General features: G+C 43.4%; 1 protein-coding gene across 2 annotated transcripts in view; it reads left to right on the top strand.

Moving 5' to 3' along the window:
• The window catches only part of FNBP4 (formin binding protein 4), a gene marked incomplete at both ends in the record, with an annotated part of 59,543 nt that overhangs the window by 10,985 nt on the left and 21,583 nt on the right, over positions 1–26,975 (top strand). For both annotated transcript variants that reach the window (XM_080719555.1, XM_080719554.1), the window contains 8 exons: positions 2,165–2,312; positions 2,416–2,536; positions 4,690–5,031; positions 6,362–6,572; positions 8,189–8,313; positions 11,783–11,887; positions 18,433–18,566; positions 19,538–19,725. In XM_080719555.1, the coding sequence (XP_080575681.1) occupies positions 2,165–2,312; positions 2,416–2,536; positions 4,690–5,031; positions 6,362–6,572; positions 8,189–8,313; positions 11,783–11,887; positions 18,433–18,566; positions 19,538–19,725 (1,374 nt within the window). The remainder of the gene's footprint in view (positions 1–2,164; positions 2,313–2,415; positions 2,537–4,689; positions 5,032–6,361; positions 6,573–8,188; positions 8,314–11,782; positions 11,888–18,432; positions 18,567–19,537; positions 19,726–26,975) is intronic.

The following is a 26,975-nucleotide window of genomic DNA, read 5'->3' as shown; positions in this document are numbered from 1 at the left end:
TTATATACTCATTTATTTATTTTTGCTGGTCTGGTGATGGAACCCAGGGGCATTCGACCTCTGAGCTATAACTCCTGCCCTATTTTTTATTCTTTATTTTGAAACTGGGTCTCACTGACTTGCAGAGGGCCTCACTATTTAGTTGAGGCTGTCCGCGAACCGCGGTCCTCGTGTCTCAGCCTCCCGAATGCTGGGATTACAAGCATGTGCCACCACGCCTGGCTTATTCTTTATTTTGAAGCAGGGTCTCACTAAGTTGTAGAGGGTCTCACTAAGTAGCTGAGGCTGTCTGCAAACCGTGATCCTCCGGTCCGAGCCTCCCAAATGCTGAGATTACAAGCATGTGCCACCATGCCCGGCTTCAGTCCTATTTTTTATTCTTTATTTTAAAATAGGGTCTCAATAGGTTGCAGAGGGCCTTACTAAGTAGCTGAGGCTGGACATGAACCCAGGATCCTCCTATCTCAGAAGTAATGGGATCAAGTGTAGACCACCACATCCAGCTTACTCAGTGTATCTCAGCCTCCAAAATATTAGGATTAAGCCAGGCGTGGTGGCGCACGCTAGTAATCCCCGCGCTTGTGAGGCTGAGACAAGAGGATCACACAGGTTCGAAGCCAGCCTCAGCTACTTAGTGAGGCTTTCAGCAACTTAGTGAGACCCTGTTTCCAAATATAAAATAGGTCTGGGAGTATAGCGTGGAGGTAGAAAGCCTCTGGGTTCCACCCCCAGTACCACAAAAAAAAAAAAAAATTAGGATTACAGGAGTGTACCATCATGCCCATCCTGAGAAAGTAAAAAAAAATTTTTTCCCCCAGTACTAGGGATTGAACCCAGGGGCATTGTACCTCTGAGCTACATCCCCAGCCCTACTTTTTTTTTTTTTTTTTTTTTTTTTAATTATTTTGAAACCGGGTCTCACTGAGTTGCAAAGGGCCTCACTAAGTAGCTGAGGCTGTCTGCGAACTGCGATCCTCTGTTCTCGGCCTCCTGAATGCTGGGATTACAAGCGTGCACCACCACACCCAGCTTAGAAAGTAATTCTTGTTGTCAGACTAGTGCTTGTAAATTGTGTCTGGAAGGAACATGTCCTCAAGGGAGAGTTGACAATGTCTGGAGTTATTTTTGGCTGTCATAGTGCAGGTTGTTATATCATTGAGTAGAGGCCATTGATTTTGCTGAACAATCTGTGTAGGACTGCCCGCCACAAAACACAGAACATTCCAACAGTGCCAAGCATGAGAAACTGTTAGATTTTTGCCTCTATAGCTTATTTGGAATTAAATCGGAACTGTAGAGAGGCCAGGCATGGTGGTGCACGCTTGTAACCCTAGCATTCGGAGGCTTAGGATCATGGTCCACGGACAGCCTCAGCTTCATAGTGAGGCCATTTGCAACTCAGTGAGACCCTGTTTCAAAAATAAAAGACTAGCCAGGCGTGGTAGCGCACGCTTGTAATCCCCACGCTTGGGAGGCTGAGACAGGAGGATCGCATGGGTTCGAAGCCAGCCTCAGCTACTTAGGCTCTCAGCAACTTAGTGAGACCCTGTTTCCAAATAAAATATAAAAAAGGTCTGGGAGCATAGCCCGGAGGTAGAAAGCCTCTGGGTTCCACCCCTAGTACCACAAAAAAAAAAAAAAAAAAAAAAAGGAAAAGAAAAGAAAAAAAAATGACTAAAAAATAGGGCTGGGGATGTAGCTTGGAAGTACAATTCCCCTGAGTTCCATCCTGAGACCACAAAAAAAAAAAAGAACTGGGGGTTCAACTCAAGTCAGCCCTGTTTTATTTTGAAACAGGGTCTGGCTAGGTTGATAGTCTCATTACTTACTGAGGCTATCCTCGAACCTGCAATCCTTCTATCTCAGCCTCCCAACTACTGGGATTATAAGCTTGCACCAATGTGTTTGCCTATATTTATGTTTCTTAAAAATTATTTTTAAGCCGGGCGTGGTGGCGCACGCTTGTAATCCCCGCGCTTGGGAGGCAGAGACAGGAGGATCGCGCAGGTTCGAAGCCAGCCGCGCGCGCTGGCTTAGGAGACCCTGTTTCCAAATAAAAAAAAAGTATAAAAAATAGGTCTGGGAGTGTAGCCCGGAGGTAGAAGGGCTTCCAGGAACCCCAGTACCACCAAAAAAAAAAAAAATTATTTTTATTTCTTTCTAGTTGGAATTGAAATGGGAGATTGGCAAGAAGTCTGGGATGAGAACACAGGATGCTATTATTATTGGAACACACAAACAAATGAAGTGACCTGGGAGTTACCACAGTACCTTGCCACCCAGGTACAGGGGATACAGCATTACCAACCCAGGTAAGAAAAGACTTGAAGTTCCCTAGAAGGAAGTTAGACTTACTTTCTGCTATTTATATGTGCCTTCTGTTTCTCTTGCTAAGTTTTATTTTTATTTTTAAAGTTCCGTAACAGGTACAGAAGCTAGTTTTGCAGTAAATACAGACACATATACAAAGGAGAAAACAATTCCTGTTTCCAGTAGTAAAAGTGGACCAGTCATAGCTAAACGAGAAGTTAAAAAGGTCAGTGATGTAACTTAACCCCGTCTTCTTGTTATCTATTAAATTTGATATGATTTTTTAACATAGTACTTGGGAGTCTGAGTCAGGAGAATCACGTGTTCAAGAACAACCTCAGCAACATAGCAAGAGGCAAAACAACAACAAAAAATAAGAGCTGGGGTATAACTCAGAGGTAGAATGCCCCTGGATTCAATCCTCCATACAACATAAGAAGGAACAAAAATCACAAATAAACTTGGTATAGTTAATATAACACGGATGTGCTCTGCTTGTTAATTTTACTTAATCTCTGTGTATTTCTCAGCCTCCTGAGTATTGGGTTACAGGCGTGTGCTTCCATGCTTGACTAAGACCTTTTCTTTCCTTTGGAAAGAGACTAAGGAATGTTATGACTGGGTAATATAATGGTTTCATTCCTAGTCCTTTTTTTTTTTTTTTTTTTTTTTTTTGGTACTGCGAGATTGAACTCGGGGGCATAACACCCATACTCCCCCCAGTGTGTGTGTGGTACCGGGGGTGGGACCCAAGGGTTTTTCTACCTTCGCGCTATACTCCCAAATCTATTTTATACTTTATTTGGAAACAGGGGCTCACTAAGTAGCTGAGGCTGACTTTGAACCTGTATGACCCTTCTGTCTCAGCCTCCCAAGCACTGGGATTACAAGCGTGTGTCACCATGCCCAGCCTATTGTATATTTTGAAACAGGGTCTCACTAGGTTGATGAGAGTCTTGTTGCTTACTGAAGCTGTCCTCGAACCCACAATTCTCTTTTCTTAGCCTCCCAAGCATGCATCACTCTACCTAGCCATTCCTAGTCTTTTGGGGAAACTCCATACTGATCTCCCTAGTTGTTGTAGTAATTTATAATCCCACCAGCTATGTATAAGAGTTCCTATTCCCCACATCTTTGCCAGCATTTATTATTGTTTAATTTTTTTTTTGGAGGGTGGTACTGGGGATGGGACCCAGGGGCATTCTACCTCTGAACTACATCCCCATTTCTTTGAAGAACAGGATAGAACCCTAGGGGCATTCATTCTACAGAGTCTCACTAAGGTGCTGAAGGCCTCACTAAGTAGCTGAGGCTATCCACAAACCCAGAATCCATCCCCTCCTGTCTCGGCCTTTCAAGTACTTGGATTACAAGTGTGCACCACCACACCCAGGTTAGGAAAAACCTTTTAAAATAATTTAATCTTCACTGGATGTGGTGGCACACACTCGTAATCTCAGCATTTGGAGGTTGTGATAGGAGGATTGCGGTTCGCAGACAGCCTCAACTACTTAGTGAGGCCCTTTGCAACTCAGTAAGACCCTGTTTCAAAATAAAGCCGGGCGTGGTGGCGCACGCTTGTAATCCCTGCGCTTAGGAGGCAGGGACAGGAGGATCGCTCAGGTTCAAAGCCAGCCTCGCTGGCTTAAGAGACCCTGTTTCAAAAAAAAATAAAAAATAGGGCTGGGGGTGTAGCTCACAGGTAGAATGCCCCTGGGTTCCATCCCCAATACTGCCCCCCCAAAAAAAATGTAATCTTGAACCAGGTCTGGTGGTGCACACCTATAATCCCTGTACTTGGGAGGCTGTGACAGGAGGATTGCAGGTCTGAGACAGCCTCAGCAAGTAGTGCAACTCATCAACCCAGTGAAACTGTTTCAAAATAAAAATACCACTGAGGGTGTTGCTCAGAGGTAAAATGTACCTGGGTTCAATGCCCAGCAACATATACACAAAAAATTAATGTTTACAACAAGTATAGGCAAATAGTATCCCAGCGAAATAAATAAGTATAATCACACACTTCATTTTAGAAGTAATTTCACTTTTCTTTAAATTGCCTTCATGGTGTACCTGTGAGATTTTCTCATTTTACAGAAGAGAAGGGTGAAGACACATCCAATATACCTTCAGTTAACAAAAGGCCGATCTTATTTAAGTCTGCCTTGGCTTTCTATTAGTCTGCCTTGGCTTCCTGAGAATAGGGCAGTTGGTTGTATCCAGAGCAGTGTACTCTTATGGACACATAACTGTCCAAACAAAATTTGTTGGCTCTCAGTGTTGACTATCTAGTGACATTTAAGTTAATAGGAATAAGTGCATAGCAAGGGGAGATTTCTATGAAATTGAAGTGAGACTGAGTGATTTTGTTCTTTACAGGAAGTAAACGAAGGAATTCAGGCCCTCTCCAACAGTGAAGAAGAGAAGAAAGGGGTGGCAGCGTCACTGCTCGCTCCTCTGGTGCCTGACGGGATAAAAGAGGAGGAAGAGAGATGGAGAAGAAAAGTGATTTGTAAAGAAGTAGAGCCAGTTTCAGAGGTGAAAGAAACAAGTGCACCAGCAGAAGAACCAACGACAACAGTGAAGCCACAGGAAGTTCTGTTGGACAGCATAGAAGACCCTTCTCAGGAGGATCTTTGCAGTGTTGTTCAGTCTGGAGAAAGTGAGGAAGAAGAGGAGCAGGATACTCTCGAGCTGGAGCTGGTTTTGGAAAGGAAAAAAGTAAGAGGAGTTGAAAGTTCAAAGTACATTTTCTCTCTCTTTTTTTTTTTTTTTTTTTTTTTGGTGGGTCTGGAACCCAGAGGCATTCTACCTCCAAGCTATACCCCCCTGCCCTATTTTTTATTCTTTTGAATTTGAAACAGGGTCTCACAAGGTTATGAAGAGCCTCACTAAGTAGCTGAGGCTGTCCGCGAACTGCAGTCCTCTGGTCTCAGCTTCCTGAATGCTAGATTATGAGCATACACCACCATGTCTGACTCATTTTTCTCCCTTTATTGCTGTCATCCTTAGGGATCATCATGGTCTATTAACAGCCATTATTGGGGTTTTTTGGTAACCCATTATCTAAGTATGTTTAAGCTCTTGCAATAAAAGCTTGAACTATGGAGTCACAATTGTCTTGGCCTCTAATGCTTTCAGTAGTTGACAACCAGTAAATGGGCCTTGTAAGCTAACAGAAGAATTAGGAGGAACTTTTAATTTCTTATTCCTTTCTTTTGAAAAAGATGGTCCCCAGGAAACCTGACTGATTGAGAAGTTGGTTTTTCTGTTTTCTGCCCTTTCTTCTTTCCCCTTGGGGCAGTTCCATTTGCTACCACCATAAAAGGCCTTAAAGGAAGCAAACACTTAACAGTATCTCCTGAAGCTTTCCCACTGGAGAAGTTTCAAGCTGTGGAAAGACTACCTAAATTAAATTTTTTTTGTTGGGTGTACTTGGAAGACTGAGAAAGGATGGCAAGTTTGAGGCCAACCTCAGCAGTTTAGTGAAACTGGGTTTGAAAGTTAAAAATGTCTCTGGGTTCAATCCACAGTTTACCACTCCCCCTCCCCTATACCTCCTATTCTCAAAGGTTCTTAATCCCAAGAACATGGCTTGGTGTGGGTGTGGGTGTGGGTGTGTGGGTGTGGGTGTGTGTGTCTCCATCCTGAGGGTCTAGTCACCTCTCCACTGAGCCAGACATGGTCACAAGAACATGGCTTGGTGTGTGTGTGTGTGTGTGTGTGTGTGTGTGTGTGTGTGTCTCCATCCTGAGGGTCTAGTCACCTCTCCACTGAGCCAGACATGGTCACAACCCTTTCTCCTCACTCAGTGTCCATTTGGCTTGCGCTATACCCACAGCCCTATTTTGTGTGTGTGTGTGTGTGTTTTGAAACAGAGTTTCACTGAGTTGTAAAGGGCCTTACTAAGTACCTGAGGCTGTCCACAAACCAGGATCCTGCTGTCTCAGCCTCCCAAATGCGTGTGCCACCACACCTGGCTCTGGCTGTCATTCTTGATGGTTAAATGTTGATAAGCAGTTAGCAGTATTGTATCTCTGTGGTCTTGTAGGCAGAGTTGCGAGCTTTGGAAGAAGGAGATGGCAGTGTGTCAGGGTCTAGTCCACGTTCTGACATCAGCCAGCCAGCATCTCAGGATGGAATGCGTAGACTTGTGTCTAAAAGAGGAAAGTGGAAGATGTTTGTTCGAGCTTCCAGTCCAGAATCTACCAGCCGGAGTTCAAGCAAAACTGGACGAGACACTCCAGAAAATGGAGAAACTGGTAATTCCTGCTTTACATTCAGCTCTAGTTAATTAGCAGTGTTGGGAATCAAACCCAGGCCCTCATGCATGTGCAGCAAGTGCTCTACCCCCAAGTCACATTCAGTGTCAGAGTTAAATGATGTATAAGGACAATCCTCCACTTTTTTTTTTTTTTTTTTTTTTTTTTGTTGTTGTTGTTGTTAAATGTTCCTTTCTCAGTACAAGGAGGGAGATGGTACTTTAATTTTTAGGGAAGTACTGGAATGTAAGTTGCTTTTGGGTCTCTCCCTCTTTCTGTTCTACCTTAGCACAAGAGAAAGACTGAGAGGGCTGGCATTCATTTGGGACATGTATTTATTACAGTGTAGGGTTACTTGTCCCTCAAAGGCAAAAATAAGATTGACCCTTCCCCCTCAGACCCTCTTTATATTGTCACAAAATTGGATCCTGGGCTCTCCTTTGCTTGTGGATTTTGTTTTGTTTTTCTTGGTACTAAGGATGGAACCCAGAGGCATTCTACCGCTGAGCTGCACCCCCAGCCCTATTTTAATTAATTATTCATTTATTTATTTTGGTATTGGGGATGGAACTCTTCTACCTCTGGGATACACTCTTATGCCAGCACGGCTGGCTCCCAACCTGCATGATCCTCCTGTCTCTGCCTCCCAAGCGCAGGGATTACAAGCGTACGCCACCACGCCCTACAATTCTTTTTATTTATTTAAAAAAAATTTTTTATGAGTCTGGGGATGGAACCCAGGGGCATTCAACCTCCGGGCTACACCCCCTGTCATATTTTTTATTCTTTATTTTGAAACAGGGTCTCACTAAGTTGCAGAGGGCCTCACTAAGTAGCTGAGGCTGTCTGCGAACCTCAGGTCTCAGCCTCCTGAATGCTGGGATTACAAGTGTGCATTGCTTGTGATTTCAATTTGGTAAGCAAGGAAGACAAAAACTACCTCAGGCTTGTTTCTGCTTTCTTTATATACATGTTGCCAAGCTTCATTGTGGATGGTAGATAGAAAGTGAAAGCTGAAAGCACAGGGTGATATGGTAGAACAGAGTAAATTCATAGACACATTTAAAGAAAGTATAGTTTCTTGGCAATGTACTATAAAGATAGTATGTAGACAAGTTTTTAAAACTTCAATAAGATGGGCTGGGCGTGGTGGCACATGCTTGTGATCCCAGCATTCGGGAGGCTGAGACCAGATGATCATGGTTCACTGACAACCTCAGCTACTTAATGAGGCCCTCTGGAACTCATTGAGACCCTGTTTCTAAATAAAGAATAAAAAATAGGACAGGGGGTGTAGCTTGGAGGTCGAATGCCCCTGGGTTCTATCCCCAGACCTGCAAAAAAAACAATAAAAAAATAAAACTTCAATAAGGAGCTGGGTGTGATGGTGCACACTTGTAATCTCAGCATTCGGGAGGTTCAGACAGGAGGATCACAGTTCAAGGACAGCCTCAGCTACTTAGTAAGGCCGTTTGCAACTCAGTGAGACCCTGTTTCAAAATATAGAATTAAAAATAGGGCTGGGGGTATAGTTCAGAGGCAGAATGCCCCTGGGTTCCATCCAAGTATCTTGGTGTTGATCCTCTTGGTTTAATTTCACATATTTCCTTTTGCAGCCATTGGTGCTGAAAATTCAGAAAAAAATGAAGAAATTTCAGACAAAGAGGTAGAAGTAGAAGAATCTTCAGAGAAGATAAAAGTACAAACAGCACCTAAGGTAGAAGAAGAGCAGGATTTGAAAGTATGTATATTAATTTAACTTGACAATTTTTTTTTCTTCTGGTACTCGGGACTGAACCTGGGGTATTTCACCTCTGAGCTATACCCCCAGCTTTTTGTTTTTGAAACAGGGTCTCATGAAGTTACTAAGGATCTCAGTAAGTTCCTGACGCTGTCCTTCAACCTGCAATCCTCTTGTCTCAGTCTCCCAAATACTGGGATTACAAGCCTGGCCTGACAGATTTTTTTTGTACTTAAGTGGAACCCAAGGGCATTCTACCTGCAAGCTACATCCCCTACCCTATTTTTTATTCTTTATTTTGAAACAGGGTCTCACTGAGTTGCAAAGGGCCTCACTAAGTAGCTGAGGCTCTCTGCGAACTGAAGTCCTCCTGTCTCAGCTTCCCAAATGCTGGGATTACAAGCGTGCACCACCATGCCTGGCCCTATTTTTTTTTTGGTGGTACTGGGGTTCCTGGAAACCCTTCTATCTCTGGGCTATACTCCCAGAACTATTTTATACTTTTTATTTGGAAACAGGGTCTTTTAAGCCAGCACAGTTGGCTTCAAACATGCGTGATCCTCCTGTCTCTGCCTCCCAAGTGCGGGGATTACAGGTGTGCGCCACCACGCCCAGCTTATTCTTAATTTTGAGACAGGGCCTTATTAAGTTGCGGAGGACCCCATGAAGTAGCAGAGACTGGCTGTGGACCTGTGATTCTCCTGTCTCAGCCTCCCAAGTACTGGGATTATAAGCGTGAATCACCACACCTGGCTGACTTCTTTTTTTTTTTTTTTTTTTTTTTGGTACTGGGGGTGGAACCCAGGGGCATTCTACCTCTGAGCTGCACCCCCAGCCTTGATTTTTATTCGTTATTTTGAAACAGGGTCTCACTAAGTAACTTAGGCTGTCCAAGAACCATGATCCTCCTATCTCAACCTCCCAAATGCTTGGATTACAAGTATGTGCCACCACGCCTGGCTTAAATTTTTCACTTTAGTAGGTGAAAAAGTTAGAAGGCCAAAATAAGAGATTATATCAGTGGGGAATTTCTTATAGGACCTCATGTCTGAATATGTAAAATCTGCCAGTATTTAAATCCATTATATAAAGTAGCATGGTATTTGCCTATCATCAATGCTCACCTTCTTATGCTTTAAATCACCTTAGAGGTACTGTGTGAATAAACTTTATTGTTTAAAGTCAGGTGTGGTTGGCATACTCTTGTAATCTCAGTACTTGGAAGGCTGAGACAGGAGGACTGCAGGTTTGTGGCCAGCCTCAGCTACTTAGTGAGGCGCTCTGCAACTTATTAAGATTCTGTTTCAAAATAAAGAATAAAATAGGGCTGGGGATGTAACTTGGAGGTTAGAATGCCCCTGAGTTCAATCCCCAGTACCTCCTAAAAAAAAACAAAAACAAAAAAAAACTTTATTTTTTAGGAAATAATGACTCTATAGAAATAATGACTCTATAGATAGTCTGTACTTGTTTAATACCGAGGAAACAAAAAGCTTCAGTCTAGCCTGGCATGGTGGCACACTCTTGTAATCCCAGCATTTGGAAGGCTCAGATGGGAAGATCCCGGTTCGCGGACAACCTCAGCTACTTACAGTCCTCTGCAACTCAACGAGACCTTGTTTCAAAATAAATAATAAAAAATAGGGCTGAGGGTGTAGTCAGAGGTAGAAATGCTCCTGGGTTCCATGCCCCATAACACACACACACACACACACACACACACACACACACACACACATTCAGTCTGTTGTTTGTCGGATCATGGAGAAGGAACTAAGGCTTCCAGGAATAGCTAGTAAAAGCAGTTAATAACGACTCAATGAAAATTTGGGCAATACTGGGTGTTATATCATTCAGGATCTATTTTTCCCCAGCTTTATCACATTAAAATTAAAGTTGAATATATTTACAGTATGTGCAATGTGATGTTTTGTTATAGTGTATATTGTGATTTGATTACAGTACGCCACCTGACGAAACCTATCACCTGTTTTCTTTTGGGGGGGCTATGTGGTGGGTGAGAACATTTAAAATTTTCAGTATAGTGTTGTTAACTATAGTCATTATGCCGAACATTGAACTCAAGAATTTTTTTTATGGCACTTGGAATTGAACAACCCAGAAGTGTTCTGCCTCTGAGCCACACTCACACCCCATTTTACTTTTAATTCGAAACTACTAAATTTCTACTACTAAGTTACTAAGTTGCCATGGCTGGCCTTGAACCTGGATCTAGGATCTAGGCATATGGATCTAGGCATACACCATTATGCCCAGCAGAATCCATTTTCAGCTGTTGAATTCCAAGTTGTATTAAGTTATATTGTGATGATGTGAATAGATTAGCATTTTGTTCCTGTATACCTGCCATTATGTGAATTGTTTTCCTATGAATTATAAATGTATCTTCATAACTAGATACAGCTATTTGAGATTTTTTTTTTTAATAGGCAGAACCTCCCATTCATCCAGTACTAGGTATCAAAAACAGCATCAGGCTCACTCTACCACTAAGCTGCCCAGGATTTTATTCTTTTTTTCTTTTTTTTTTTTTCCCCCTGTGCTGAGGATGGAACCCAGGGAGATTCTACATCAGAGTGACATTCCCAGCCCTTTTTTCTTTCTTTCTTTTTTTTTTTTCTTGGTGGTGGTACTAGGGTTCCTGGAACCCCTTCTACCTCTGGGCTACACTCCCAGACCTATTTCATATTTTATTTGGAAACAGGGTCTCTTAAGCCAGCCCATCTGGCTTCAAACCTGCGGGATCCTCTGGGGATTACAAATGTGCACCACCACGCCCAGTTCCCAGCCCTATTTTTTATTCTTTATTTTGAAACAAGGTCTTTCTAGGCTACAGAGGGCCTCCTAAATTGCTGAGGTTGGCCTCAAACCTGCCATCATTTCTGTCTCAGCTTAAGTACTAGGATTACAAATTTGTGCTACCCCGCCCACTTTCTCTTTTTGTTTTTCATAGCCCTGGATTGGATCCAGGAGCAGCAGGCCTCCAAGTTATACCCTATTCCTATTATTTTTATAGGAAACAGGACCTTGCTATTTTGACAAGGCTGGTTTGTTGTTTTTTTGTGGTACTAAGGATGGAACCCAGGAGAGGAGCTTTGAACCTCTGAGGTACACTCTCGGCCCTATTTTTTAGTCTTTTTTATTTTTGAAACATGGTCTCACTGAATTTGCAAAGGGCCTCACTAAGTAGCTGAGGCTGTGACCCGCAATTCTTCGATCTCAGCCTGCCAGATACTGAGATTACAAGTGTGGGCCACCACACCCTGCGATGGGGCTTGTTTTGAACTTGCTTCCGATGTCAGCCTCCCAGGTACTGAGATTGCAGATGTGTGCGCCATGCCTGGCTCTCATATGCTCATGCTTCTAGCATTTGTAACAATAAATGAAAAAGTTATATAATTTTTACTGCTTGTATTTTTGCTTACTTTTTTTCTTTTCTTCATTACAGTTTCAAATTGGAGAACTGGCAAATACCCTGACAAGTAAATTTGAATTTCTGGGCATTAATAGACAGTCCATCTCCAACTTTCATGTGCTGCTCTTACAAACTGAGGTAATTTATCCATTTTCATTATTAACAGTATTTGGCTATCACTATAATATTCTAACTTCAGTACCTTTGAAAAGAGACTAAAGATTATGACTGGGTAATAAAATGGCTTCATTCCTGTTTTTTTTTTTTTTTTCTTCTTCTTCTTCTTTTTTGGTACTGGGTATTGAACTCGGGCCTAGTCCTATTTGTTTTGAAACAGGGTGTCACTAAGGTTGATGAGAGTTTCGCTGCTTACTAAAGCTGTCCTCGAACCCAGAATACTCCTATCTCAGCCTCCCAAGTACTGGGATTATAAGCATGCATCATCCCACCTAGTCATACCTACTCTTTTGAGGAGATACGTACTGATCACCATAGTGGTTGTAGTAATTTATCTACCAGCCATGTATAAGAGTTCCTATTCCCCATATCCTAGCCAGCATTTATTATGTTTGATTTCTTTTCTTTTTTGGTGGTACTGAGGATGGAACCCAGGAGCTACACCCCCAGCCCCCCCCCTCTTTTGCTTTTGGATGGAATTCAGGGGCATTTTACCTCTGAGCTACATCCCCAGCCCTATTTTTTAGTCTTTTTTATTTTGAAACAAGATCTCACTGAGTTGTAAAGGGCCTCTAAGTAGCTAAAGCTGTCTGCAAACTGCAATCCTCCTTTCTCAGCCTCCTAAGTGCTGGGATTATAGGCATGTGCTACCACACCTGGCTGATTTCTTGATGGTAGCCATTCTAATTAGAGTTAAATGCAATCTCAGCATAATTGTTGTGATTTGCATTCTTATTGCTTATAATGATGTTGAACTTTTTTTTTTTTTTTCTTCCTGTAATGCCAGGAATTGAACCCAGGGGCATTTTATCTCAAAGCTACATCCCCGGCCCTTTTGTGTGTTTGGCGGGGGGACTGGGGGTGGAACCCAGGGGTTTTCTACCTCCGGACTATACTACCAGACCTATTTTGGGGGGGGGTACTGGGGTTCCTGGAAAGCCTTCTACCTCCAGGCTACACTCCCAGACCCATTTTAATACTTTTAAAATTGGAAACAGGGTCTCTTAAGCCAGCGCGGCTGGCTTTGAACCTGCGTGATCCTCCTGTCTCTGCCTCCCAAGCGCAGGGATTACAAGCATGCGCCACCACACCCGGCCTACCAGACCTATTTTATATTTTATTTGGAAACAGGGTCTCACTGAGTTGCTGAGACCCTCACTAAGTATCTAAGGCTGGCTTCGAACCTGTGCAATACTCCTATCTCAGTCTCCCAAGCATGGGGATTACAAGCGTGTGTCACCACGCCTGGCGCCAGCCCTGTTTTTTAATCTTTGTTTTGAAACAAGGTCTCACTAAGCTGTGGAGTGCCTCACTAAGCAGCTGAGACTGGGCAAGAACCTGGAATCCTCCTGTCTCAGCCTCCCAAGTAATGGGATTATACGCGTGTGCCACCTCGCCTGTCTATTACCCAGCTTTTGTTACTATAACTGTAGTATAATCTGAATTCAGGTATAATTTGGTTCCTGCATGGTGTTTATTGCTCAGGATTGCTTTGACTATTCTGGGTCTTTTTTTCTTCCATTTGAATTTTACTTAGGACCATTTTTCCTAATGCTATGAAAAATGTCAGTGGTTGTTGGAGTTTTTTTCGTTACTAAAGGTTTGAACCCAGAGTCGTCATACCACTAAGCTACACCCCCAGCTGTTCATTTTTCTTTTTTTTTTTTCATATTTATTTTTAATTGGTGCACTGTATTCATACATCATAGTGGGATACATACTTTATTTTTCAGAAAAAAAATCTATCCTAATATGGAATATGGACTCTAGGTACCCACAACGATCTTGAAAAAGAACAAAGCTAGAAGATATATATTTTCTGATTTCAAACCATATAAAGCTACAATAATTGAAACAGTGTAGTACTATTCTAAAGGCAGATATATAAACCATTGGAGTTAAATAAAAGCCTAGACCTAAATTCTTCCCTATATTGTCAAGTTATTTTTGACAAGGTTTCCACGAACATTTGGTGGTAGAAATAATAGTCTTTTAACTAAATATTGTTGAAAAATAATAATTACATGGAAAAGAATAAAATTGGACCTTTACCTAATCCCATATACAAATATTAACTCAAAATAGATAAAAGACCTAAATATAAATCTTAAGACTATAAACTTTTAGGAGAAAATCTGGGTCGTAAAACCTCACAACATTGAAATTGGCAGTGATTTCTTGGTTATGATTTCAATGGCACAGTCAACAGAAGAGTATACAAACTCCCTAAAAAATAAAAAACATATTGTATATCCAAAGACAATGTAAACAGAGTTAACAGTTACTAATAGAATGGGATAAAATATTTCCAAATGCTATATCTGAAGGTATATTAATATTCCAACTAGAAATCCTAAAAATTAACAACAATAAAGGCAAACAATACCCTTTAGAGATAGGTAACAGACTAACATAAATAATGAATCTCCACAGATAACCAATCTTAGTTGTCTGTTGGATGGAAACTCTTGTTTCTCTGGTTCTGGTGTGTGTTACCTATTTCTTCTTTGTAGTTAATCTCTTTGAGTATTTTCTCTAGTGCTGGTTTTGAAGACATAAATTCCTTCAGTTTCTGTTTGTCATGGAAGCTTCTTATTTCTCCATCTAATTTGATAGAAAGTTTTGCTGGGTAGGAAATTTTTGGCTGGAAGTTGTTTTCTTTCAGAGTTTGGAATATGTTACTCCAAGCCCTTCTGGCTCTCATGACTTGGTTTGGGAAGTCTGGAGTGATTCTAATTGGTTTGCCTCTGAATGTCACTTGGCCCTTTGCTTTCGTTGCCTTTAAGATTCTCTGCTTGGCTTCCACATTGGTCATTTTGACAATTATGTGGCGTGGGGATCCTCTTCTCCGATCCTGTCTAAAGGGAGTTCTATACGTTTCCTGGACCTGCGTATCGACCTCTTGCTCTATGTCTGGAAAATTTTCTGCTATTACTTCCTTGAAGAGATTGTTGATCCCTTTGGTTTCACTTTCTTTTCCCTCCTCTATTCCAATTATTCTTAGGTTAGCTCTCTTAAAATGGGCCCATATTTCTTCAATGTCAGATTCCTGCTGTCGGATATTTTTTCCTAGATTAGAAACTATGCGTTCATTTTTGGAATGATCATCTTCTAAGAGCGAGATTCTGTTCGCCATGTGTTCTAATCGGTTGTTTGTGCTTTGAATTGAGGCCTTTACTTCATTAATTGCATCCTTTATCTCTTTTTGGCTCTCTCTGAGTTCTTTTCGAAGCACCTCTATTATTTCTACAGTTATTTTCCTGATTTGATCTTCTAGAAATCTCTGATTTTCTGTTTTATCGGGTTCTGATGTTGTGGGGTTGTGAGCATTCATTGCTCCAGTATTATTCCTCTTTCCCATGATTTTGGAAGTTTGTGCCTTCTCTGGGTTCTTCCCTTGGGTCACTATGACGTCACTTAAGGTGCTCTGGATCTCGAGTCAGTAGTATCTCAGACCCCACTACTCCTTTACTGGGTTGTATCACAGAGTCTCCGACCCAGAGAGTCGATAGAGGCTGCTTTAGACTATGGGGGGTGCCAGGTTGCACGTTCTCCTATGGTGTGATATCACTGCCACCGCCCCTCTCCCACTGGGTCAAGTTCCAGTGAGTACAGTACTGGGATTTCTCCGCTGTGGCCCGCAATTTGACTCACTGTTCTTGAGTACGCAGATGTAGCTGTAGTGAATTCGGTGCTGCTGCCGCCAGTGGCAATATGGCGCCGCTGCTACACCCTCGGCTGTTGGGCTGGCGTTTTTTTTTTCTGGGTTTTGATTTCCACTCAATCCCTGCAGCGTGTGCTGAGCTCAGACACTGGTAGCTTTAGATGTCCTCTGCGCCGAGAAATCCTGCCTGGCTGTTCCACAGCCGCTCCCCTCGGCTTGCTGTGGCCGTCCCGTGAATTCGCCGGTGCTGCGGCAGTATGGCACTGCTGCCGGTCTGCCGCGTCCTCGGGCGTGAGGATCTCCTCTGTGGCTCTGTTCTCAGTCCGCTTTCTCTCTGGAGCCTGGTGATTTTTTTTGTTTCTCTGGTGATGTTGTTTTCTGGCTTTGAAAGGCGCTGATTTTGTGGTAATGGATATTTGTTGTTAGCGGGGCTCTTAAGCCCCGCTTTTCTCGGTCGCCATCTTCCCGGAAGTCCATTTTTCGTTTTGAATTAGGGTCTCACTAGGTTGCTGAGAGCGTCGCTAAGTTGCTGAGGCTGGCTTTGAACTTGGGATTCTACCATCTCAGCCTGGCAAGTGCTGGAATTACAGGCATGTGCCATCATGTCTGGTGTCATTGATATTTTAATAGGGATTACATTGAGTCTGGAAATTACTTTTGGTGATATGACCATTTTAACACTTATCAAGGAGTTATACCGCCCTACAATTAAAATTGTAGAGCACTAACGAAAGACATTGAAGCAGGGCATGATGTCACATACTTGGTAATTGCAGTACTTGGGAGGCTAAGACAAAGACAGCCTCAACAACTTAGACTTTCAGCAACCTAGCAAGACCCTGTTTCAAAAGAAAGAAAGAAAAAGGGCTAGGTGTGGTTGGAGGTAGAATTCCTCTGGATTCATTTCTCAGTCACACACACACACACACACACACACACACACACACACACAGAGAGAGAGAGAGAGAGAGAGAGAGAGAGAGAGAGAGAGAGAGAGAGAGAAATAATTGAAGAAGACCGTAGAAGATGCAAAGAATCTCCCGTGCTTTTAGATAGGCACAATAAATGTTGGTATTGGGGATTAGGTACACTCTGTCTCTGAGATACAGTTTCGTTTCTTTTGGAAATGAAACTGGCTAGGTTGGTGAGTTTGTCCTGTCCGTGAACCTGTAATCCTCCTGTCTCAAATCTCTTTAGATGTGCACCACCACTCTCGGCTTTTCAGGTTTTTGTTTTGTTTTTTTCCAGTACTTGCGATGGAACTCAGACACTCTATCTCCGAGCTATACTCCCAGCCCTATTTTTCAGTCTTTATCCTTTTTTTTTTTTTTGGTGGTGGTACTGGGGTTCCTGGAAACCCTTATACCTTTGGGTTACACTCCCAGACCTATTTTTTTTATTTGGAAACAGGTTCTCTTAAACCAGCAAGGCCGGCTTTGAACTGGTGTGATCCTACTGTCTCAGCCTCTCAAGCGCCGGGATTACAGGCATGTGCCACCACTCCCAGCAGTCTTTATTTTATTTTATTTATTTTGGTGGTACTGGGGTTCCTGGAAGCCCTTCTACCTCTGGGCTACACTCCCAGACCTATTTTATAGGTTTTTTAAATTTGGAAACAGGGTCTCTTAAGCCAGCGCGGCTGGCTTTGAACCTGCGCGATCCTCCTGTCTCCGCCTCCCAAGCGCAGGGATTACAAGCATGCGCCACCACGCCCAGCAGTCTTTATATTTTTGAAATAGGGTCTCACTGAGTTGCGAAGGGGTTCACTAAGTGGCTGAGGTTGTGGGAGCATGCGCCATCACTCCTGGCTCTTTAATTTTGATTATTAACAATGCCAAATAAACTGGGCATGGTGATACAGGTCTGTAATCTGAGTATTTGGAAGAATGAGACAGGAGGATTATAGGTTCAAAAACAGCCGGGTGTGGTGGCACACACTTGTAATCCCTGCGCTTTGGAGGCTGAGACAGGAGGATCGCACGGGTTCAAAGCCAGCCTCAGCTACTTAGGCTTTCAGCAACTTAGTGAGACCCTGTTTCCAAATAAAATATAAAAAGGTCTGGGAGTATAGCCTGGAGGTAGAAAGCCTCTGGGTTCCACCCCCAGTACCACCAAAAAAAAAAAGAAAAGGAAACAAAAACAGCCTCAGCAGTATTTCGAGACCCTCAGCAACTTAACAAGATTTCTGTTTCGAAAACCAAAAAATTAAAAGGGCTGGGGGTGTAGCTCAAAGATGGAATGCCTCTGAGTTCAATCCCTAGTACCACAAAAAAAAAAAAAAAAAAAAAAATAGAACTGTCTACCCAAAAAAAGTAAGGTACCTATCCTATTGGCACCTATGTGTAATTTTACCTACTCAGGAGGCTGAGGGCAGGAAGATCACAAGTTTGAGTTCAACCTCAGCAACTTAAGGAGACCTTGTCTCAAAGTAAAAAGAGCTGGGGATATAGTTCAGTGGTAGAGTGTCTCTAGGTTCCATCCCTAGTACCAAAGAAAAGAGGGAGGGATTTTTCATACTCTACTCTCCTGCCAGAGTATAGCATTACAATTTTGGAATAGATTTGTTCCCTTTTTATTTATTTATTCAGTTATTTATTTATTTATTTTTCAGAACTGGGACTTAAAATCGGGCATTCTAATTCCAACCTTCCACCCATTCACTCTATTTTTTAATTCTTTAGTTTGAAACAGGGTCTTGCTAAGTTGCAAAGGGCCTCACAGGTTGCTGAGGCTGGCCACAAATTGCTTCCCAAGTACTGGGATTATAAGTGTGTGCCACAGTGCCTGATTTACTTGTGTCTCCTGATAACATAATAAGTCTTTATTTCTCTGTTGATTCTAGACTCGAATTGCAGACTGGCGGGAAGGGGCTCTTAATGGAAACTACCTTAAACGAAAACTTCAGGATGCAGCAGAACAACTAAAACAGTATGAAATAAACGCCACTCCTAAAGGCTGGTCCTGCCACTGGGACAGGTACGCACTCTTCTCCCCTTTTCACCTTTCACCTTTGACATCTCAGACATGATTTGTGATCACCACCACCTGACGACATGCCAGCCTGTCTGGAGACTGAAAGCAGCTGCAGTTAGCGGTGCTGGGCAGGCAGAGCACCGCAAGCAGAGTTTGAGCCAGCCACACATTGGAGAAACAAAAAGCAATGTTTAAAGTGTTCCATGTAACGGATTTTTTCCCAAGATTGGACAAAGCCGGTTTTTACTCTCCAGAGTGTTGCACGGAGTAGGGCGGGCTTGGGGTTAAGCGCATGCGAGAGCTCTGTGCGCTTTACAGGACCTCTGGAAGCAACTACTCCTGATTAACCTCGGTGAAGTTAAGGAAAACTTCGTGGCTGAAGATGTGAATGAAGAACAAGATTACTATCCTCTACCAGCAGGTCAGATGAAAACATTTCTTTTTATATTTGGCTTTTCTTGATTTTTTTTTCGTTATTTGAAATCTTTGCTCTTTTATTTTTCAGCTCCCAGATCCTCTCCCTCTCTTTAGCTTTCACTGTGTTTGATATCAAGAATATGAAATGTGAATTCCACGGTCCAAGAGGGGAAGAGTCACCTTTCACAAACTTCGTTGTTCTCTTCTTTGGAAGGGAAATTAATGTTCTAGGCGATTGAGTCCCTTCATTAATGAAACTTAACCCTGTTATGCATTGGCAAAAAAAAAGAAAAGAAAAAAGATGTTTTCTAAGTAATCTGTTGGAGTGAGAGGGCTCAGGGCTGTATTCACAGAGTTGCTGGCAGTGCAAATAGCTTTGAATTGTCCTCGTTCTCCATCCTCAGTTGTCAAAGCTCTTTGTTGCCTTTGTGAATAGCAGTCCATAAGAAGAGGTTCGTCCCTGGGAGAGCAGACTGCTGTCCTGGGACAGGACCCAGTGAAAGTGTCTTTGTAGGAGGGTGGATTTTAAAACATGTGTTTTCTTTCTTGTAATTTAGGGATCATAGACGGTATTTCTATGTAAACGAACAGTCTGGCGAGTCTCAGTGGGAATTCCCAGATGGTGAGGAGGAGGAGGAAGAAAGCCAAGCACAAGAAAGTAGAGATGAGACTCTTCCTAAACCGACCTTCAAAGACAAAACTGGCACTGATGCAAATTCTACAGACTCTACTGAGAATCCCACAGGTGGGACAATTTACTATATACTAGTTTGACGACAATGATTTTAAGAGAAAAAGGCATAAAAGAATAAAATTGATAGGATAATGAGATCTGCTAACTGAAAAAATAACATATCCTCAAATTATGCATGAGTTATCCAGGCGTGGTGGCACACGCTTGTAATCCCTGCATGTGGGAGGCTGAGACAGGAGAATTGCACAGGTTGGAAGCCAGCCTCAGTTACTTAGTGAGGCGCTCAGCAACTCAGACCCTGTTTCTAAATAAAATATAAATAGGTCTCGGAGTATAACCTGGAGGTAGAAAGCCTCTGTGTTCCAACTCGAGTACCACCAAAAAGAAATTATGCATGAGTAAAAACGAAAAAAGAGCCGGGTGTGGTGGTGCACGCTTGTAATCCCCACGCTTGGGAGGCAGACAGGAGTATCGCGCAGGTTCGAAGCCAGCCGCGTGCGCTGGCTTAGGAGACTGTTTCCAAATAAAAATGTAAAAATAGGTCTGGGAGTGTAGCCCGGAGGTAGAAGGGCTTCCTGGAACCTAGTACCACCAAAAAAAAAAAGATAAGAGCCTGCCGAGGGGTTAGGCCGGTGCTGGGGCCAGCGAGGCAGGCATCGGAGCCTGCCAAGGGGTTAGGCCGGTGCTGGGGCCAGCGAGGCCGGCACCGGAGCCTGCCATGAGGCAAGGCCGGTACTGGGGCCTCAGAAGCCGGGATTGGAGCCTGCCGAGGGGTGAGGCCGATGCTGGGGCCAGTGAGGCCGGCATGGAGCCTGCCGTGAGGCGAGGCCGGTGCTGAGGCCTCCGAGGCTGGGATTGGAGCTTGCCTTGAGGCGAGGCCGTTACTGGGGCCTCCAAGGCCAGCATAAGAGCCTGCCGAGGGGTTAGGCCGGTGCTGGGGCCAGTGAGGCCGGCATCGGAGCCTGCCGTGAGGCAAGGCCAGTACTGGGACCTCCGAGGCCGGGATAAGAGCCTGCCGAGGGGTTAGGCCGGTGCTGGGGCCAGTGAGGCCGGAATCGGAGCCTGCCGTGAGGCAAGGCTGGTACTGGGGCCTCCGAGGCCTGGATAACAACCTGCCGAAGGGCTAGACCGGTGCTGGGGCCAGCAAGGCTGGCATCGGAGCCTGCCCTGAGGCGAGGCCAGCATTGGAGCCTGCCGTGAGACATGGCCAGTGCTGGGGCCTCCTAAGCCGGGAACGGAACCTGCCGAGGGGTTAGGCCGGTGCTGGGGCCAACGAGGCCAGCATTGGAGCCTGCCGTGAGGCTAGGCCGGTGCTGGGGCCTCCAAGGCCGGGATTGGAATCCTGCCAAGGGGTTAGGCCGGTGCAGGGGCCAATGGCCAGCATCGGAGCCTGGAGTGACGCAAGTTCACTCCTGCGGCCTCCAAGGCCGGGACCAAAGCCAGCTTAGGGGTTAGACCGGTGCAGGGGCCAGCGAGACCAGAACTGGGGCCTCCCATGAGGCAAGACCGCTGCTTGAGCCAGTGAGGTCTGGATCAGTCCACTGAGTAGCCAGGCCACTACTGGGACCATCAAGAGTGGGATCGGAACTTGCAACGCAGCATGCACAGAGAAATATCGCAGAAAATATAAATCAGACGCTTCTCTTAATCAGCAATAACTAGGAGTAAAAGGGCAACAGAAAGAGGTTGAGCTATAGAAAGGGCCCTATAGTGAAGCAACTAATGTGACCAATCAGAGGGTATGTAATACTGGAGGACGGAGCCTCTTTAAAACGCAGGAGGTACATAAACAAATGTATCAAAGTAAATCACCAAAGAAGCGTGGGATGGAGGGAGGGGGAGGGAATGGGATGAGGGCTGGAGGAGGGCTAATTGGATGATGTGTGCTTGTATATCCTCTCAAGTCTTGTACTCTAATGTGATTGATATGTGACTACAATGCACCAATTTAAAAAATAAATTAATAAAAAAAAGAAAAGAAAAGAAAAGGATTCACCCGGGTGTGGTGGGGCACACTTGTAATTCCATCATTCAGAATGCTGACACCAAAGGATCGCTGTTCGCGGACAGCCTCAACTACTACTTAGCAAGGCTCTTCACAAGTCAATGAGATTCTGTTTCAAAAATAAATATGCTGAAAAATAGGACTGGAGGTGTTGCTTGGAGATCGAATGCCCCTGGGTTCCATCCCTAGTACCACCAAAAAAAAGATTTCTATATCAATTCTTATGTTACTTAAATAGTGGTGTATCTCCATAAAGATAAATGGTGATGATTAGGCAGTAGATAAACTGTTGGTTATAATTAACAACAGCCTACCACACACACACACAAAAATTAGCCAGGCATGGTGGGCACATGCTTGTAATCCCAGCATTTGGGAGGCTGAGACAGGAGGATCACAGTTCATGGACAGCCTAAGCTACTTAGTGAGGCCCTCTACAACTCAGACCCTATTTCAAAATAAAGAGTAAAAGCTGGGCATGGTGGCTCATGCTTGTAATCCCCGCGCTTGGGAGGCTGAGACAGGAGGATTGCACAGGTTCGAAGACAGCCTCGGCTACTTAGTAAGGCTCTCACAACTTAGACCCTGTTTCCAAATAAAATATAAAATAGGTCTGGGGGTATAGCCCGGAGGTAGAAAAGCCCCTGGGTTTCACCCCCAGTACAAAAAAAATAAAGTGTAAGAAATAGGGCTAGGGGTGTGGCTCGGATATAGAATGCCCTGGATTACATCCCCACTACTGCAAATAAAGAAGAAAAAAAATCAAAACATTAAAAGTGCTGGTAAACTAACATATTAACCTCAGAGAAGCAGAATAATCAATTGTTGAAAACTGCCAATAATATCCTAGTATAAACAAAGTGAAAATAGGACAATTCCTCCCATGTAAGGTAATCTTAGGTGAAGTCAGTCAGTTAATGTGCCTTCTTTTTGTGGTGCTGCTGGAGATTGTGCCCAGTGGCTTGCACAAACTAGGCAATTGTGCTGTACTGAGCTATATTCCTAGCCCCCCTGTACCTTTTTTTTTTTTTTTTAAATAAATGAGCTTCAAGCCAGGCGTGGCACACGCTTGTAATCTCAGTACCTGGGAAACTGAGATAGGAGGGTTGTACAGGTTCAAAGCCAGCCTCAGCTACTTGGTGAGGCTCTCATCAACATAAAACATAAAATAGGTCTTAGATGTAATCCCAGCATTTGGGAAGCTAAGACAGGAAGATCACTTTTCATGGCCAGCCTCAGCTACTTAAGTGAGGCCCTTTGCAACTCACTGAGTCCCTGTTTCAAAATGAGGGAAAAAAAAAATAGGGCTAGGGGTGTAGCTTGAAGGTAGAATGCCCCTAGGTTCCACCCCCAGTGCCGCAAAAAAAAAAAAAAAAAAAAAAGGTCTGAGAGTGTAGCTCAGAGGTAGAAAGCTCCTGTGTTCCATCCTCAGTAAAACACACACACACACACAACACACACACAGGCTTTCATAGTGCCTCAGTGCTAGTTGTGGTGGCACACACTTGTAATCCTAGTACTTGGGAGGCTGAGACAGGAGGAAGGCTGTTTGCAGTCAGCCTCAGCTACTTAGGCCCTTTGCAACTCAGTAAGACCCTGTTTTAAAATGAAGAATAAAAAATAGGGCTGAGCATGTAGCTTGGGGTTTGAATGCCCCTGGTTTCCACCCCCAGCCTTGCAAAAAATAAATAAACAAAAATGCCTCCTCGGTTACTCCGAAAATCTAAGTAGCTCTTCGGAAGAGCCATGACTCAATTGGCACTTTCTTTAATAAAGTACATTTTTTTCTCCAAGTCCACATTTCTTGAAATGACAAATATAAGTAAATAAAGCATAGATAGGACTGTGACTAATAACCTTTAATCTTAAAAAACTGGTATCTAGCTGGGCGTGGTGGCACACACTTGTAATCCTAGCATTCGGGAGGCTGAGACCGGAGGATCGTGGTTCTCGGACAGCCTTAGCCACTTAATGAGGCCCTCCGCAACTTAGTGAGACCCTGTTTCAAAATAAAGAATAAAAAATTGGGCAGAAGGTGTAGCTTGGAGGTCAAGCCCCTTGGTTCCATCACCAGACCTGAAAAAAGAAAAAAAAAAAAAACTTATCTATTACAGTGGAATATGAAAGGTTAGTGATTTCTAAAGTAATAGATCTTAGAATATAAAATAATGTAAGAAGGCTGAGACGGAGGAGATTGCAGGTTTGGGGACAACCTCAGCAAACTGGTGAGGCTGTTTAAAAATAAATAAAATAGGGTGTATTCATTTCGCGTCACCCCCTCATGCCATTTTGGCATGGGGCTCTCTTTCTATTTTCTGTATTTCCCTCTTTTTTTTTTTTTTTTTTTTTTTGGTGGTACTAGGGGTGGTACCCAGAGGTTTTCTACCTCCGGGCTATACTCCCAGACCTTTTTCATATTTTATTTGGAAACAGGGTCTCACTAAGTTGCTAAAAGCCTCACCAAGTAGCTGAGGCTGGCTTCGAACCCATGTGATCCTCCTGTCTCAGCCTCCCAAGCACAGGGATTACAAGTGTGTGCCACCACGCCCGGCTTGTATTTCTATCTTTCTAATAAACTTCTTTCAATTTTCAAAAAAATAATAGGGTTGAGGGTGAAGCTCAGAGGTAGAATGGCTCTGGGTTCAATCCCTGGTATTGCCACAAAAATAAAAAAGTAAAATTTGCTTGTAACTTAGGAAGAACTGAAATACTTTGTCCAGGTGTGGTGGACAATATAATCCCAGTACTTGAGAGTCTCAGACTGTACAGTTCTAAGTTTGAGGCCAGTCTAGGCAACTTAGCAAAACCCCGTTTCAAACAAAAGAGAGGAGCCAGGCGTGGTGGCGCATGCTTGTAATCCTGGCACTTGGGAGGCTGAGACAGGAGGATCACACAGGTTCAAAACCAGCCTCAACTACTTGGTGAGGCTCTCAGCAACTTAGTGAGACCTTGTTTCCAAATAAAGTATAAAATAGGTATGGGAGTATAGCCCAGAGGTAGAAATCCCCTGGGTCCCACCCCCAGTACCACCATAAAAAAGACAAAAACAAGGGAGAGGGCCAGTCATTTCATGGTGGCACAGGCTTGTAATCCCAGAATTCAGGAGGCTGAGACAAGGATCGTGGTTCGTGGACAGCCTCAGCTACTTAGTGAGGCCTCTGCAACTCAGTGAGACCCTGATTTGAAATAAAGAATAAAAATAGGGCAGGGGGTGTGGCTCAGAGGTCAAATGCCTCTGAAGTTCATTTCCAGACCCGCAAAAAAAAGTGGGGGGAGATGATGGTTTAGCTCAGTGGTAGATTATCTTTTGGTTCAATCCCATTACCACAAAAATAAAAAGGGAAAAAACTATACTTTGTATTCTCTTGGCTTTCTGGTATCTGTAGAAAAGTTCTGACAGTATACCAAATATCCTTGTTAATATCTTAAAAAGTCTGTAAATTGTCATTAGATCACCCTGCTTAAAGTTCACATAGGACTCTAGTGATACATTTATTTATTTATTTATTTATTTATTTATTTATTTATTTATTTATTGCGGGTCTGGGGATGGAACCCAGGGGCATTCTACCTCTGAGCTACATCCCTGCCCTATTTTTCATTCTTTATTTTGAAACAGGGTCTCACTAAGTTGCAGAGGACCTCCCTAAGTAGTAGCTGAGGCTGTCCACGAACCACTTTCCTCCAGTCTCAGCCTCTCGAATGCTGGGATTACAAGTGTGCGCCACCATGCCCGGCTTAGTGATAATTTTAGAACACAGCAATATAGAAGTATATTTACTCAAGTTGTAGGGCTGCTTCTTTTTCATAAAGAGATTTTCTTTTGTGTGTGTTTCCCTTGCGCCTAATAAAAGGTTTCTTTTGTTCTTAGCTTATTAGCAGTTAATGAATTGAAGAGGTTGATAGTATTCAGTAGGTGATTGCATTCCTGACCGAAGTCCCTTTTTCATATATTCCAAAGTTGAACACTACTGTTACAAGCTCTTTAATGGAGTCAGGTTTTGTTTTCTCCCTTTGTTTTTGATGCCTGTTTTGCTTATCTTTGGTTAAGTGGAAGATTTTAGGGTGTGGTGGCACATGCTTATGAGAGATTGGAGGTTTGTGGCCAGCCTCAGCTACTTAGTGAGGCCCTCTGCAATTTAGACCCTGTATCAGAAATAAAGAATAAAGCTGGGCATGGTGGCGCACGCTTGTATTCCCCACGCTTGAGAGGCAGAGACAGGAGGATCATTAAGAGACCCTGTTTCCAAACTAAAATACAAAAATAGGTCTGGGAGTGTAGCCCAGAGGTAGAAGAGTTTCCAGGAACCCCAGTACCACCAAAAAAATAAAGAATAAAGCCAGGCGTGGTGGTGCATGCTTGCAATCCCAGCATTTGGGAGGCTGAGACAGGAGGATCACACAGATTCGAAGCCAGCCTCAGCTACTTAGTGAGGCCCTCTACAACTCAGTGAGAACCTGTTTCAACATAAAAGAATTTTTAAAAAGTCAGATCTTTAGCCATTCTTATATAATTAAAAAGAAACAAGTTGTGCTATAGAAAAAAAGCTACTGATTAACTTATATGTCATCTTTTTTTTTTTGGTTGGTTGGTTGGTTGGTGGTACTGGGGTTTCTGGAAGCCCGTCTACCTCTGGGCTACACTCCCAGACCTATTTTATAGGTTTTATTTGGAAACAGGGTCTCTTAAGCCAGCACGTCTGGCTTCGAACCTGCGCGATCCTCCTGTCTCCGCCTCCCAAGTGCAGGGATTACAAGCGTGCGCCACCACGCCTGGAGTGTCTTTTTTTTTTTTTTTTTTTTAATGCGGGTCTGGGGATGTAACCCATGGGCACTCACCCTCTGAGGATCACAGGTTTGAAGTGCCAGCCTGCCTTGGCAACTTAGCGAGACCCTCTTTCCAAATAAAAATGAAATGGAACCAGGAATGTAACTTGGAGGTAGAATTTTTCTGAGTTGAATTTCCAGCACCACACACAAAAAAATGAAAGTTTATATAATATGTATATGCTTTTCGTTGGCTCAACAGTAACTAAAATGATCTTTTGAAAAAGAAATAATTGCTAGACGTGGTGGTGCACACTGAGCTAGTACTTGGGAGGATAAGACAGAAGGATCATATATTCAAGCCTAACACCTGGTAACTTCAGCAACTTAGTGAAATCCTGTTTCAATTAAGGGAGTGCCCTCAGTTTAATCACCAATATCAAGAAAAAGCTGAGTAGTATTTCAAGATACCCATCCAACAAGTTTTTCTTGCTGAGCTTCTATCACTTAGGTTAAATTTAGCTGCTTC

Source organism: Muscardinus avellanarius, assembly GCF_963383645.1.
Source record: "Muscardinus avellanarius genome assembly, chromosome: 1".
NCBI classification, from domain to species: domain Eukaryota; kingdom Metazoa; phylum Chordata; class Mammalia; order Rodentia; family Gliridae; genus Muscardinus; species Muscardinus avellanarius.
Note: the sequence above shows the minus strand (reverse complement) of the source record. Positions and strands in the feature narration are given on the sequence as shown.